This window comes from Rhinopithecus bieti, unplaced genomic scaffold (genome assembly GCF_001698545.2).
Source record: "Rhinopithecus bieti isolate Rb0 unplaced genomic scaffold, ASM169854v2 scaffold_22, whole genome shotgun sequence".
In the NCBI taxonomy this organism is placed as follows: Eukaryota; Metazoa; Chordata; class Mammalia; order Primates; family Cercopithecidae; genus Rhinopithecus; species Rhinopithecus bieti.
In genome coordinates this window covers 809,762-825,326 of record NW_016803136.1, presented here as the reverse complement: position 1 = coordinate 825,326, position 15,565 = coordinate 809,762, and the positions used below count along the sequence as shown (strand labels likewise).

The 15,565-nt window shown below is 56.2% G+C and overlaps 1 protein-coding gene across 9 annotated transcripts in view; it reads left to right on the top strand.

Annotated features, from left to right (window-relative positions):
• Positions 1 to 12,465, top strand: part of ABR (ABR activator of RhoGEF and GTPase) — a 233,597-nt gene extending 221,132 nt beyond the window's left edge. For 8 of the 9 annotated variants that reach the window (XM_017864376.1, XM_017864635.1, XM_017864749.1 and 5 more), the window contains 7 exons: positions 3,134 to 3,193; positions 3,492 to 3,601; positions 4,243 to 4,382; positions 5,354 to 5,488; positions 6,433 to 6,538; positions 8,728 to 8,875; positions 9,596 to 9,784. In XM_017864376.1, the coding sequence (XP_017719865.1) occupies positions 3,134 to 3,193; positions 3,492 to 3,601; positions 4,243 to 4,382; positions 5,354 to 5,488; positions 6,433 to 6,538; positions 8,728 to 8,875; positions 9,596 to 9,685 (789 nt within the window). In that variant the 3' untranslated portion in view covers positions 9,686 to 9,784. Of the gene's footprint in view, positions 1 to 3,133; positions 3,194 to 3,491; positions 3,602 to 4,242; positions 4,383 to 5,353; positions 5,489 to 6,432; positions 6,539 to 8,727; positions 8,876 to 9,595 lie in introns of all 9 variants that reach the window. The other variant, XM_017864294.1, reaches the window with a different exon arrangement.
• The last annotated feature ends 3,100 nt before the right edge of the window (positions 12,466 to 15,565 follow it).

Below are 15,565 nucleotides of genomic sequence, written 5' to 3'. Positions count from 1 at the left end.
GCGTGGTGGTGGCGCCTGTAATCCCAGCTACTCAGGAGGCTGAGGCAGGAGAATCGCTTGAACCCGGGAGGCAGAGGTTGCAATAAGCTAAGACTGCACCACTGCACTCCAGCCTGGGAGACAGAGCAAGACTCTCTCAAAAAAAAAAAAAAAAAGAAAAAAGAAAAAAAAATGTTGGGGTTGGTGCTCAGAAAGTAAAAGACTCTAGTGGCTGCTTACAACTTTTCAAAAGTCAGGTGGTATCCAGTTCTTTGCCTTCCACAAAACTGATGGAGGACTTAATTTTCAACTGAGAGATCATTTCAAGTAATTTTCAGTAATAGATATATATGCGATTTAAGGTGGATAGCATGGAAAGAGGTTAAAGAATGGTGTAGGCCGGGTGCGGTGGCTCAAGCCTGTAATCCCAGCACTTTGGGAGGCCGAGACGGGCGGATCACGAGGTCAGGAGATCGAGACCATCCTGGCTAACACGGCGAAACCCCGTCTCTACAAAAAAAAATACAAAAAAACTAGCCGGGCACGGTGGTGGGCGCCTGTAGTCCCAGGTACTCGGGAGGCTGAGGCAGGAGAATGGCGTGAACCCGGGAGGTGGAGCTTGCAGTGAGCTGAGATCCGGCCACTGCACTCCAGCCTGGGCGACAGAGCAAGACTCCGTCTCAAAAAAAAAAAAAAAAAAGGTGTAACACGGCTGTAATAAGACTCTTTTTGACCTCATCTACTTCTTTATGTGAACAAAATGTTTCATTGTTCACATCTTTTTTGCTCCTTTTAGAGACGTGGTCCTACCTTGCCCAGGTTGGTCTCGAACTCCTGGGCTCAAGCGATCCTGTAGCTGGAAGCCACTGCACCTGCATTTTACAACAACACCAGAAACATGAACAGAATTGATGCTGAACCTCATTTCACTCTAGCAAAAAATAATATATAGATACGTGAGCTAAACCAAAAAATGTTCCGCCCATCTCATTGAGAGAGAATTCCACCAAAAAGTTACTTTGCTGCTTAATATTTATGAAAATGTATAATGAGGCCAGGCGCGGTGGATCACGCCTGTAATCCCAGCACTTTGGGAGGCTGAGGCAGGTGAATCACCTGAGGTCAGGAGTTCGAGATCATCCTGACCAACATGGAGAAACCCTGTCTCTGCTAAAAAGACAAAAAAATTAGCCAGGCGTGGTGGCAGGCACCTGTAATTCCAGCTACTCGGGAGGCTGAGGCAGGAGAATCGCTTGAACCCGGGAGGTGGAGGTTGCCGTGAGCTGAGATCACGTCACTGCACTTCATCCTGGGCAACAAGAGTGAAATTCTGTCTCAAAAAAATAAATAAAATGTATAATGTGTAGGCTTATTTTATTATTATTTTTTTTTGAGACGGTCTCACTCTGCCGCCCAGGCTGGAGTGCAGTGGTTCGATCTTGGCTCACTGCAACCTCCACCTCGCGGGTTCAAGCGATTCTCCCATCTCAGCCTCCCAAGTTGGACTACACTGCCTGCCACCACACCCGGCTAATTATTGTACTTTTAGTACAGACAGGGTTTTGCCATGTTGGCCAGACTGGTGTTGAATTCCTGAGCTCAGGTGATCCACCCACCTCAGCCTCCCAAAATGCTGGGATTACAGGCGTGAGCCAGCGTGCCTGGCTGTCTTTTTGATTGTCTACTGCCAATCATGGTACTAACTAATCTTGAATATATTTTGAATATTTGGAACCTTGTGATCTCTGGAAATTTTTGTTTTCAATGTATACAGATTTTTTTGTGGAAGGAAAATATAATGGTGAATAAAGGATTTGAAAATACAAAAATATAAACTAGGACAACATTCTTTAGGAGAAATGGAATATAAACAAATTCAAGGAGAGAAGATCCAGGAGCTCTGTGAGGGAAAGAAGAGCTTGTTCGTGTCGTTTTTTTTTTTTTTTTTTTTTTTTTGGAGACAGAGTCTCGCTCTGTTGCCCAGGCTGGAGTGCAGTGGCGCGATCTCTGCTCACTGCAAGCTCCGCCTCCTGGGTTCACGCCATTCTCCTGCCTCAGCTTCCCGAGAAGCTGAGATTACAGGCCCCCTCCACCACGCCGGCTAATTTTTTGTATTTTTAGTATAGATGGGGTTTCACTGTGTTAGCCAGGATGGTCTCGATCTCCTGACCTCGTGATCTGCCCACCTCGGCCTCCCAAAGTGCTGGGATGACAGGCGTGAGCCACTGCACCTGGCCTTGGGTAGTTTTTAAATGGATGAGTGCGGGTATCACGTCGCTGGGGTATTTAGATCCCACTGAATCCATGGGAAGGAACGATGTAACACTTTTATTTTAGGATGGCAATATTGACATGATTCTGGAAATCATACTCTTTGCAACTATTTAAACTTGGAAACGTGCAGATGTTGACTTAAGAATGTGCCAGGGTGCATATTTGCTCAGAATTAGTTCACAGGTGCACAGGCAGACAGGCTCGAAGGCCCCCGAGTTACAGAAACAGAACGTGGAACAGTCCTGTGTGAGGGGTGCCTGTGACCTCCCCTGACCCAGGGAGGGTCTGCACCTCCCTGGGCTCCAGCGCAAGCCTGGGGACCTCCCCTGTGGAGGATTTACTTATTTGGGAGCTGACGGCTTCGACCCAAGTTGTCTCCCTGAATCTTCACAGCAATCCCAGGGATGCAGGTTCTGTTGCTGGCTCCTGTGTGCAGATGGAAAAACTGAGGCCTAGTGAGTTTAAAACTCGCTGGGATTCAAACCCAGGCAGCCTCCTGAGCATGGGCTCCTGACTCTTGGATAGGCTGGTTCCCTCCTGATGGGCTCCCAGCACCTCCTAATCCTTTTGTGCACCTCAGTTTCTACATCTGTGAAATGGGGTAATAATATGCATATCCCGGGCTGGCAGTCACGAGTGGATAAGGTGTCACGGGCAGGAGTGCCTAACAGGGTGTGCCCCGCCTCCCTCGCGGTGGCCACAGGGGCCTGGGGGCTGGGGCCCCCCGAAGGGTTGATTTCCGGCTAGACATCAGTTTATCCCAGCTGCTCACTTCGCCTTCCTGACTGTGTCGCTGGCTCTGAGCAGTGCTGACCCACGGGGAGAACTCTGGCTTGGCCTCCGAGCGGGCACCTCTCTCACCCACATTCTCTCTCCGCAGCTGGACCCACAAACTGTGGAGACCAAGAACTGGCACACGGACGTGATTGAGATGAACGGGGTGAGCCGGGGATGGGAACGATCCATGGGGTGAGCCGGGAGCTGGAACATCTGTGCAGCGGGTGGGCAGCCCGGCCCTCTGGCTGCTCCTGGGGCTGCTGTGCCGCCTGGACCTCCCCACAGCCCAGCCCCCTCTCCCCTCCTGCCCACACCCTGCCCGCTGCTGTCTAGGTGTTGAGGGAGCCCTGGGTGTGAGCCAGCCCTCGTGTGCAGTCTTGGGGAGGGTACCCCTGTGTTTTGGGGGCATCCTCGGGCACTCACACCCTGGGGAACTTGTACCTGCTTCACCCCCCAACCAGATCAAAGTGGAATTTTCCATGAAATTCACCAGCCGAGATATGAGCCTGAAGAGGACCCCGTCCAAAAAGCAGACCGGTGTCTTCGGCGTGAAGATCAGCGTGGTGACCAAGTAGGTGCTGCCTCCGGTCTCCCAGTCTTGGCATCGGTGCCCCTGGTCCCCGCCAACCTGGGCCCCCGGCCCTCCCTGCCTAGGCCCATCCTGGCACCTAATCAGTGGCTTTAGAAGCACGTGAGCCGGCACTGAAACGCTGGAAGGTGTCTTGTGAGATCCCAGATCGTCTGCTCCTCGTAATAAGCGGGAAGCTCTGTCAGCCGGGGGCCTACGCTTGGGCTCGGCACCAACAGGGACTGGCTGCCCCTCCGGAAAGGGCACGCATCCCCCAGTTCATCGCCACCCCAGCCCCTTGTCTCAGGCCTGACCCACCTCCTCGCGTGGGCTGCCTGCCGGGCCTCCTACAAGCGTCTGAATCTGGGGGGTATTCTTTCCCTAGAGTCTCGGCCTTATCTTCCCAAGTTCCCCAGCCTTCTCCTGGCCACGTCCTTCGCTGCCCCTCCGCAGGCAGGCCAGGGTGGGCAGGGTGGGGTGCAGTGGCCTCTTTCTCTGCTCTTTTCTTGCCCTCCCCGTCCCCCGCCCCTGTTCTCCATTCCAAATGCTAGAAGCTCTCCGGGGGGCAGGTGGGCTGGGTGGGGGTTGCTACGGGAGAGGTGTCATGGGGGCCGCCCTCCACCCATCCTCACGCCCCACCCCAGGCGGGAACGCTCCAAGGTGCCCTACATCGTCCGGCAGTGCGTGGAGGAGGTGGAGAAGAGGGGCATCGAGGAGGTTGGCATCTACCGGATATCAGGCGTGGCCACGGACATCCAGGCGCTCAAGGCCGTCTTCGATGCCAGTGAGTCTGGAAGGCCCAGCCGGGGTGGGCGCAGGCTGGTGGGATGGACAGGAGAGCTCGGGAGAACCAGGAGTCTTCCTGGAGAGGAGCCTTGGTCTGCTTCAGAGTCCCTGTGGCAAGTGCTTTTTCTGCGTTTTCTCACGTAATCCCCTCCCCGCGAATCTCTTGTCCGTGGCTGCGGGTAAGGAACTGCAGAAACTCACAAGGGCCAACTTGCTTGCCCAGGATGACCCAACTTGTAGGTTTTGGTTCTGGACTTAAACTCAGATCTCACTCCAGAGTCTGCGTGGCTGGCTTTCTTGCTGCTTCCTGGGTGCCTAGTGAATCGCAGGGAAAGAGCTTTGAGCCTGCACCTGCTGTCTCCAGGGTCCCAAATCCCCTCCGGGGCAGCACTGCCTCTGCATAGTCCACTATGGTGAGGCCTGACCTTTCTGGTTTCTCCTTCCTACTCCTGCTGGTTCATGCTGCAGCAACCACATACCCAATTGTCAAGAAACCTGCACTGACCAGGCAGGATGAATCTGTAGGGAGCCTGGAGTGGAGGACGGGGTGGGGCCTGGGAACTTGCTGGCCTTGGCTCCTCTGTGCAGCCTAGAAATGGAGGCTTTGTGGGAACGTGCTTTTACGTGTGAAAAGTGTGCAGTGCCTTCCAGAGAGGGGCTTAGCGATGGGGAGGTTCCAGTTGGAAGGCAGGTACAGGCCACATGGTATGAATGTGGCTCTGAACTCTGGGTGATGAATTTCACTCCCCAGACACCCTCTCCCGAGCAGCCACAGCAGATGGCCCCAGGCTGTCTCCCTGTTCCCCCGACCCCAACCCACAGATACCTGTGGGCACTCTCTACGTCCTGCCTTTCCGGGGGAGACCAGAACCAGAGATGGAGTGGGTGGGGGCTCTCAGGATGGGTGGGGGCATGGAACAGGGCCACTGGCCCAGCTAAGGCTGCCTGACCTTGGCCCCACCCCTGCAGATAACAAGGACATCCTGCTGATGCTGAGCGACATGGACATCAATGCCATCGCCGGCACGCTCAAGCTCTACTTCCGGGAACTGCCTGAGCCCCTCCTCACGGACCGACTCTACCCAGCCTTCATGGAGGGCATCGGTGAGGCCCTGAGGGCTCCTAGGGCTGGGCTGGGCTGGACTGAGCCAGGACTCCCTGCCCAGAGAAGTAATCAGCAGGAGACATGTCTGTGGCTTCCTTTGCTGGCTGACCTTTCCAGTGCACTGGGGCCTGTGGCTGAGGGGCCCGAGGGTGAGGTGCGGCTGCTAGCACCTGGTGCAGACACTGGGCCCTTTCTGGCCTGCCTCTTGCCCCTGATGTCCCCACGGGCAGCCCCCTCTGCTTCCTATTTGGACATTGGCCTCTTGCTTGCAAGCTCGAGCATCCAGGGAAGACTACCCTGAGGCGAGTGGCCAGAAGCTGGCATCCCAGAGCCAAGGAGGAGGCTGGTTCAAGCCAGAGGGTACTTGAGACTGCTTGTGCTGAGCCTTCCAGCGAGACCACACACGGTCCCGTCACCTCTGCTGAGGGCCCCGGCCAGCAGGCCTTCTGCCTCCACCCACCTGGGCCACACCTAGCCCCAAGGGCATCCCTTCAATCTTTTCTTCTCCTGGGGCGGACCAGAGCTTCAGCCCCCCAGCAGAAGGTTGCTCACACCCACACGCCAGCAGCAGAGAGGGCTGAGAAAGAGAATCCACCACTGGCAGGATATGTCCCTGCTGGCTTCATCTTTAGCCACACAGACCAGGGGGTGTCCTATTAGGAGACCCGGGATGCCCCAGCGCCCAGGCCCATGCAGTCGGCTGCAGGAAGGGGGTCTGCTCCCACCAGCCGGCCTCCTGGCTGAGTTACCAGTCATGGTGCGGCCTCCCGGAGGAAGCAGCTGCTAGTAGCCCACCCAGACACGAGACCCTCCCCTGTGGGATCTGCTCCCCAAACGCCTAGAAGCCTGGGGTCTCCTGCAGGGGCCCACAGCCTCATGACCACAGGGCCTCTGGTGGGGAGCCCCTGGAGCTGAACGCCACACTGGCCCTTCTCTCCCACAGCCCTGTCAGACCCTGCTGCCAAGGAAAACTGCATGATGCACCTGCTCCGCTCCCTGCCTGACCCCAACCTCATCACCTTCCTCTTCCTGCTGGAACACTTGAAAAGGTAACAGGGAGGGCCCCGACCCCGCCTCCTCAGTCCCTCCTCGTGGGCGCTGGCCTCTGATGGGCTGTCTGTGGGGGGAGAGTTTGCTTTCCAAGTTCTTGCACTCACGTTTTTCTGTGCTGAGAAATATTTGGGTCCCGTAACGAGTAGTAACCTCAAATATTGACCACAGAATGCTCAGGACTACAGGCAGGTTTTATAATCAGTGGGTCCTGACCTACCATTGGTTCACTGACTCCATTCATCCTTCTGTAAGTGAATGGAGAACAGAGAGTATTAGGACTGTGGGCAGGTTTTATAATCAGTGAGTCCTGACCTACTGGTGGTTCGTTTAACCAGTGTAGCCTTTTCCAAATGAAGTGGGGAACGGAGAGCAGTAGGATACACTGCAAGCCTTGAGTGCAGGTGCTGCTGTTGCGTTACCTGGAAGCGTGTGGACTGTTACAACGGACTGTATTGTGGGCCACAGTCAAAACAGGTGAAATGCGCTGGTCTTGGCCCACACTTCACTTGACATAGGGAAACTGAGTCCCCACACCAGGCGGAGACTTGCTTGGGTTAGAGCCCTTAGAGCCCTCAACGTCCAGATCCTAAATTCAGACCCTTCTTGCCCTCCCACCACCCTTTCTAGACAGGTCCAACCAAGAGTGGCTCAAGTTGGTTGTACCCATAGCAAAGTTCAGAACTGAAAGTGGCCCTGAAGAGGTCCTCAGGCTTGTGTGGGGAGGTGGTCCCTGGGCGTCCCTTTAACCCACCTGCATGCCAGGACCAGGGAGCCCCTCAGACTGCTCCGCGGAACAGTTTTCCCTGAGCTCAGCCCCAACTCAGGGCCAGGCCCCTGCTGCAGCTCAGCCAGGCCAGGCTCGGGAGAGCCAGCGGAGACCTGGACGCGCCCGGGCTGGTGTCTTGTTTTTCCCATCATGAAACATTTTTCCTTTGGTTTGGCCAGGACTAGAGCCCTGACCAATTCCGAAAGCGTTTGGCAAGCCTTGTGGGGAGGAGTGGGAAGGGAAAATTCACTCGGCTTCCACCCTGGGAACTGGGCACAGTCTGTTCCCACATCTGGGCCCCTGGCTGGGCCGTGTGCGCGCGTGTGGTGAGGGGCTGGCCCCGCTGCATGGCTGCCCGTTGGCATCGCAGTGTTTGTTTGCCTGTTTCCAAAGCAGGCGCGGCCACAGCTCCTGCCTGGAGGGTGGGAATGATGGTATGGAGAGGGCTGAGAGGCGCTGCTTAGGCTGGGTGGGTCTCAGCCCAGAAACATTTTCTGAGACTGAAGGAGAACCAGAGCCCCTCTGATGTGTTTGCTGACCCTGGGCCTGCCTGGACACCAGCCCTGATGGCAGCTCCTGCTGTTACCCCAGGGAAGCTCGCAGAGCATCTGGCCTGTTGAGCAAGAGAAGCAGGGGGGGATCCGGAGGGAGGACAGCCCTGGGTCCCACGAGGCAGACGGAGAGGCACAGGAGGCAGTCCTGGGTCCCACGAGGCAGACCCATCCGGAAAGGCATGGGGGCAGTCCCTGGCTCATCTGGAAGTAGAGTTGCTCCTGGCCCAGCACAGCTGGCAGAGCCGCAGGTCTAGCTAACGACTCCTGCTGGGTTCCAGGCCCTGTCTGTGTTTCTCCCCTGGCTCACCCAGCTTGACTCTCCCTTTGGACCACTTAGCACAGGAGTAAGTGACAGAGCGGTTAAGAGCACAGGTCCTGGAGGCAGCCACCTGCGTTCACATCCCAGCTCTCCCACTTGCTGGCTCTGTGACCTTGGGCAAGTCACTGACCCCTCCTTACTTGGGTTTCTTCATCTAAACAATGGGGATAATGATCGTCGTATTCACCTCAAAGGACTGCCTCGAGTGTGAGCTGTTACAGGGAAAGCGTTTAGAGCAGCACTTGCTGTCAGGCAAGGGAGCTGGAGTTGGCCTCTGTGGGCTCCCTGGCTCTGGCAGTTCACCATCATTTCGGGGGGGCCCAGCAGCTGGAGATGTTAGCACAGAACCTGGCACATGGCTGGGGCCCTGCTCTCCTGGATGAGTCCCCTTCCCCCCGGGGGAGGTCCCCACTCCTAGGAGAGGGCGATGGTGACCCCCGTCCAGGAGTCCTTCAGGAGCTCCTACAGCGAAGGCCAAGTGTCCCGGAGCTCCGAGTGGCTGCGGAGAAAGGGCTTCTTTCTTCCCCGAAATCTTCTCTTTTTTAGGGTTGCCGAGAAGGAGCCCATCAACAAAATGTCACTTCACAACCTGGCTACCGTGTTTGGACCCACGTTACTGAGACCCTCAGAAGTGGAGAGCAAAGCACACGTCACCTCGGCTGCCGACATCTGGTCCCATGATGTCATGGCGCAGGTACCCCGGCCCCCCAGCACCGCCCAGGCCTGTGGCTGGCGGAGGGTGACTCTGGTCCCATGACGTCATAGCGCAGGTACCCCGGCCCCCCAGCACTGCCCAGGCCCCGTGGCTGGCAGAGGGTGAGACAATCCCCCTCAGGAGGAGAGAGAACAGCTCAGAGTCTCCACGCCTCTTCCCTCGTGGGAAGCTGGGTTGATGGGCTATGGGTGTCACCAGGGAGGCAGGACTGCAGATGCTTCTGCCCCTCCCAGGCCAAAACAGATGCGTGAACCTAGACCAGGGCCCAGAGAATGTCTGTGCCAGATACCGGCTGCGTTCTCGGGAGGGCCTCGGTCTCAGAAAGCAAGCCCGGGGGTGGGGGAGTTGCTGGGTCCTTGTCCCCACACGTGGAAGCTCTGAAGTTGCTTCCAAGGGCAGGAGGCCTCCCTGGGATTCCTGCAAGACCCACAGCAGGGGCCAGACTGTGGCCGCCTCAGGACAGAGCGGAAGCCTATGGCCAGGTTGGGGAAGTGGCCCCAGGCCCCCTCAACCCTCTGCCCTGTAGCGCCTTCCACGGCTGCAGAAAGGCAAACAGACCTGGACTGCCCAGGAAGGGGAGGTGGCTGGAGCCAGTCTAGGGAGTGGGAGGGGCAACACAGGCTGGAGCCAGCAAGGACCACGTCTTCTCACACGGCCAAGGACAGGGAGCCCAGCCTCTGCCTTCCTGTCTCCCCACAGGTCCAGGTCCTCCTCTACTACCTGCAGCACCCCCCCATTTCCTTCGCAGAACTCAAGCGGAACACACTGTACTTCTCCACCGACGTGTAGCCCGAGGCAGGGTGGCTGCGGGGAGGGGGTGGAGCCAGCCCCTCCAGCCCGGGGCCCAACCCAGACTTGAAAGACTGCAATAGAAAACTCCCAAACCCAGCACTCCAGACTCGAGGGAAGCCAGCTTCCAAGAACTGGAATGCGTCCGTCTTTTGTGCCACCTTGTACAAAGCCGGCTGCCCAGCCCCAGCCTCACCGCCACATCCCACCTCCTGCCCTCTGTACCTCTAGTTGTGTCTGATGCTGCGTGCTGTTCGGGAATTGCTTTGTGTACACTTGTCATGCGGAAAAGGTAGTGGCCGGCCCGGCGTGGGCACACAGACAGCTCGCTTTGGCCTTTCATTTCCTCCAGCACTTTCTTTCCTCCTGAGTCCAGCCCAAGGCCTTTTATTTTGCGCTGTGTAACTGCTGCCAGCTTCTCTCTTGGCCCTGCTCCCAGATGGCGGTCTCCTGGCAGCCTCCCCTGTCTTCCTCCACCCGCTCTTCCTTCCCGGCCTGCCTGCATGCATGTGCACCCTCCGTCTTCGCTCCATCACCTTGAAGGCTCTGAAGAGGCCCCGGGTGGCGGGGACAGCGGTGGCCTGTTTGGTGCTGCCGTTTGCCGCTGCCGGCCTCTCCTCGACCTCCGCCTTTGGGAGCACACCTGCTTTGCCTTGCTGCCTGTGCAAATGCTGGACAAGGAGATACACTCACACTCGTCCCCAGCTTAGCACAGAGCTGGAGCAGCCATTTCTGGAATTTTCCGTTTGGGAATCTCCACTTCTGGGGTTTACCTGTTCAGCCTCCTGCCTATCAGTGAGGCATCTCTGACTGTTTCTTCTACTGCTTTTCAGTTCCCTTCCCTGCTGTTCTATTTCCTTTGAGTGTAAAGACTCACAAGTGACCTGCTATTGAGATAGCCAGAGGGTCAGGAGAGAATGGGGGAGGCAGTCCGCCTGCTGAGGAAACACCAAGGGCTGCAGTGGGGAGGAATGCACAAGCAGCGCTGGGTGTCCTGGGTCTCAGGCGGGGACGGGCTGAACGGGGGAGGAACGCACATGCAGCGTGTCCCGGGTTGCGGGCGGGGCAGCTCTTAGGAGCGAGTTGTGGGGGCTTTTCAAGTGGGGCCAGGCTTCCTGGAGGGTGACTGATGGGGCTGAAGCAGGTGTCCAGGCAGGCAGGTTGCAGCCAGGTCCCTGGTACCGCAGGACCTCGTGGTACTCCTGCCTGAGATTTTACACTCTCTCCACAGCCAAGCACTGCCGCGGGTCCTTCAGGACCTGGGAAGGAAAGGCACAGGCCCGCAGTGGCCAGCCATTGTGGTGCCACCCCAGCTTCTGGACGCAGCCTTTTGGGTAAACGCTGGGAACTCCAGAAGTTGTGGGGAGAGTGGGGGAATCAGACAGCTGCCTCTCCGGGCTGGGTTCTGCTGGGGCCTCCTTGTTGGTGCTGTAGGCACCCGCCAGGGAGGAGGGACCCGAAGCTTCCATTCCCAACTTGGAGACTTACTAGGAAGGAGTGAGGTGTGTTCCCACCGCAGTTTCCCACACGAGCTGTGGCTGCCAGCCTCGGGCCATCAGCCTAGGAGAGCAGACTCAGTTCCAGGGGCTTGAGTTACAGCCACAATTAAGCTGCTGGCTCTTCTGTGTGGCAGAGCGTCGTTTCTGGGCCCTCAGGACTGGGGAGCTCAGTTCCCATTCTTGTGCTCAGGGCTGAGTCTTAAAGAAGGGTGTGCTGGTCCTAACACTGTAGCACTTGCTCAGTGAGGGGCAGAGCCCTTTTTGATCCCATTGACTCCTGTTGCCTTGGGCAGAACAGTAAATATTCTGTGCACGGAGGAGACATGCCCAAGAGGAAGGAAGTCCTTACCATCAGCTGCCTGTAAGGAGCCCGTGCTCCCTGGAACAGGCAGCGAACTTGAGTCTAAAGACCCAGCGCCTGGCCCTTCCTGAGGTCGCTGCTTGGCACCCGAGTGTCGGTGTGTGGCACAGAAGGCTCCTGCTTGCTTCCAAAGCGATGGACAGGAAGGGGCAGAGTGAGTCACGGCCCAGACTGGGCACCTTCGCATCTCAGCCTCAGGGAGCCCCACGGCCCCAAGCTTGCTGAGGCAATATGAGAACAGGCTACGGGAAGGCTGCAAAGGCTGAGAAACGCAAAGGCTCAAATTTATAAATCCCACCCCCAGAGCGGGGAGGGTCAGGTGCCAGACCTGGACTAAACTGCACCAAGCAAACACCCAGCGGGGTCTCCTGTGAGCCAGGGACCGTGCAGGCCGGAACCTCCAGTCACTGTGCCCAGCAGGAGTCAGGAGCCAGGGACTGTGTAGCCCGGGACCTCCAGTCACTGCACCTGGCAGGAGTCAGGAGCCAGGGACCGTGCAGGCTGGGACCTCCAGTCACTGTGCCCAGCAGGAGTCAGGAGCCAGGGACTGTGCAGCCCAGGACCTGCAGTCACTGTGCCTGGCAGGAGTCAGGCTAAGGGTTCTCCTGTGAGCAGGGACTGTGCAGCCTGGAAGCTCCAGTCACTGTGCCCAGCAGGGTGGGCTGTGCCCGGCAGGAGTCAGGCTAAGGAACCCCAGTCTGCCTGTCCTTGCAGGGCAATGGCTGATGGCTGCCACTTTCTGCTGATACACAGGTAGGATGGGACCCGTCATGAATATCTGACTTTAATAAGTTGGTAAGGATATATTTTTTTGTCTATGTTCTGTTTCAACTTATGTAGATTATTATAAATTGATGTAAACCACGTGAGAGGAAAATGTTAATAAAAAAGGCAAAGCCCCAACATTTGCACAAAACTCAGCCCTGGTGTGTGGATGTTTGTGTTCGCAGTGGTCCAGGGAAGCCACCAATCTAAATATTTAACTCTTCCAGCTGCATCCAGATGCAAGTTTCCAGGAATCTGTTTACCTAATTCACTCCCCTTGAGCCTCCCTGTGGCCCATGGGGGCTAGGGCAGAGCTGCGGGGAGGTGGGCTTGAGCCCTCTCCTTGCTCTTCAGAAAGGCTTCCGGATCAGCCAGCATCCAGGCTACTTCTGGCTCACCTTTGCCATGTGCTGCTACAGTACAAATGTCCCACCCGGGACCTGGCTATTGGTGTGCCTTGAAAGTGGCATGAAGTTGTCCACTGGAGAGGAAGCATCTTCTTTGATGTAAACGCTTCTCTACACTTTCCTTCCAAGTGGCACATCTTTGAGGCAGCCTTTTGGTCTAATCTGCTTGTCAGAGAAGCTGGGTCTCCGAGGGCCCACCCTCCTTGGGAGAGCCAGTGGCATGAATATCGGCTCCCACCAGCCGAAGCAACTGGACACTGAGTTTATTCTGAAGATCAGGAACAGATGTCTTTGAAAATTGCTGTTTGGTTTATGAGCTCATACTGGCTCCCCAGCCATCTAAAACAGGAAACTATTCATCTCTCGAGCGAATAGGCGGCGTGGACAATGCTTGGCTTACGGAACCGATGGCTACTGACAGCCCTGGAGCTCATCTTTCCAGGCAGCATTTCTTGCATTTGCGCCCACGTGCTAGACTGAAAGATGGAAGATCCCAGGCCTCCTAGGACTTTGACAGGTACCAGGTAGAAGTGTCTGCCCTTGCTTCAGAGTGCCTGCAGGTGTCCTGTATTTAGGGACAGTAGAGGAAACAGTTTGTTCTGAGCTCTAGGGAATGCTCCAACTGGCCTAGTAGTGATGAAGCCTCTTAGCTGTGAGACTGGGAGGGGCGTTATATAGAATTCACCGTAAGAGGACATGAGCCTTGAGCAGGAGCTCATATTCCAAGGAAATGGCAAACGTGACCCAAGGAAGGTGTTACCAGCTGGGTTTGACATCACTCATGTACACACACACACTCGGGCCACCAGGCCATGTACGCTGAGTCTGAACTCTGGTTAAGAGTGTGTGGGCTAGCCAGGCGCGGTGGCTCAAGCCTGTAATCCCAGCACTTTGGGAGGCCGAGGCGGGCGGATCACGAGGTCAGGAGATCGAGACCATCCTGGCTAACACGGTGAAACCCCGTCTCTACTAAAAAAATACAAAAAACTCCGGAGTAGTCCCAGCTACTCCGGAGCCTGAGGCAGGAGAATGGCGTAAACCCGGGAGGCGGAGCTTGCAGTGAGCTGAGATCTGGCCACTGCACTCCAGCCTGGGGGGCAGAGCAAGACTCCGTCTCAAAAAAAAAAAAAAAAAAAGAGTGTGTGGGCTAGAAGACGGGGCAGATGAGGAAGGAGGCAGAAAGAAAGGGCAGAGGAATTAACTGTATTATAGGAAAAAAGGAGACTCGTTACCACTGGCTGAAGGTGCCCAGAATTGTGTGGCCCCCATCAAGCTACCTGCCTGTGCCCGTCCCAAGAGCAAAGGCCTGACTCCACCAGTGCCGTCCACCCCGCAGAGCACCAGGGTAAAGCGGCAGCAGTGCTGAAGCCCAACTGTAGACGGCTTTTTTTTTTTTTTTTTAAACCCATGACACACAACTAGGCCAAGAAAAATACCACAAGGTCAAGTGGAAAACACGACATGTTAAAACACTTCCCTGACACTGGAGAACGAGGGTGGTGGTGAACTGCCCCTCAGCGACATCTGATCTTGGCCAGTAGCTGCTGTGACCGAGTCACCACGATGTCCACAGCAGGGCCCTTCACATGTGACCTCGAGCTCGGCCTGGTCCAGCGGTCACGCTGTGAAGCCAGTGTGTGCCTCTCGGCCAGCACAGGAGGGCCCAGCGAGTTCATGGATGGGATTTCGGTGCATCCCAGGAAGAGGCTGGGCCGGGCTTCTTGAGGCAGGCCCTGGCAGATGGAACGATCTTGGTGAGGGTGACACAGTCCTCTAGCAACCCTGCCTCAGCCTCCCCATCCCCAGCCTCCTCGGAGCTTTGCCACTCTTTCCCTTCAGATGGTATCTTTGGGCCACCTGGCACTGGTTTTAGAATTAGGGAATTTGAAAACAGAAATAAACCAACCTTTTGAACTGTAAGGTGTGTGTGGCGGGGGGTGGGGGTATATTTTTTAAAAAACGAGGATGGCAGAACACAAAACAAGTGAGATAATTGGTTGGACGGCATCGGTCCGCCTTGCCCTGCCCTGGTATTCGAGACGGATAGTTGCATGGAATTCCAAGGTAGAACAGCCTCCTGGGTGCCTGTAGAGACACTGCCAACTCTGTGCCCACAACACCAAACAACCTAGAGGGCCAGCTGTGGTCAGGCCTGAAGCTTTGTGGAGCTGAATTCCTATATGTCGACCTCCTGTCTCCAGATCTGCTCAGAGAGAATCCGGCACAGGACGTCCTCTGTGAAGGTTGGCTGGAGTCCAGGAGCAGCCAAGTGTGGCTGCCTCGAAGGCTGGAGGCAGAGAAGCCAGGCAGCTCCCTCAGAATACCAGTGACACAAGGGAAAACGAATGTCTTCAGGCCGTGAAGCAAGGCCCTGGTGTGGTACAGAAACTCCTCCACAGAGCAGCCCGGGCTCCCTCTGGAGAGCTGGCATCGTCCTTCCCCGCAGGCAGTTACTCTCACCGGAGGTAATAATCAATCGCAGCAGAGAAAGCAGCAAAACCTCCACAACCAATGGCCCCAGCCTTTAGGCCAGCTGTCAAACAAACAGAAAGAACACGACCTGTGGTGAGTGACACCTGCTGGGTCAGGAGGCACTCGCGGAAAGTGCACACCCTCAGGTGCCATGAAACAAGCTTAAGCACTGCGAGTCATTCAAGCGCTCATCGCTCCGGAAGACATCAGTGAAGCAGTGTATATGATCCAATCCAGTGTGCTTTATCTAACTACATTTGTTTAGCTTTTCTCCTTCAAAGGGTATTTCTAGTCTTAGGGAAACAGCCCCTCACAGGCAGGAAACTGGTTAAGAGAAGCAGCCCTTGGAATCAAAGGAAAGCATATGGCCTTGACC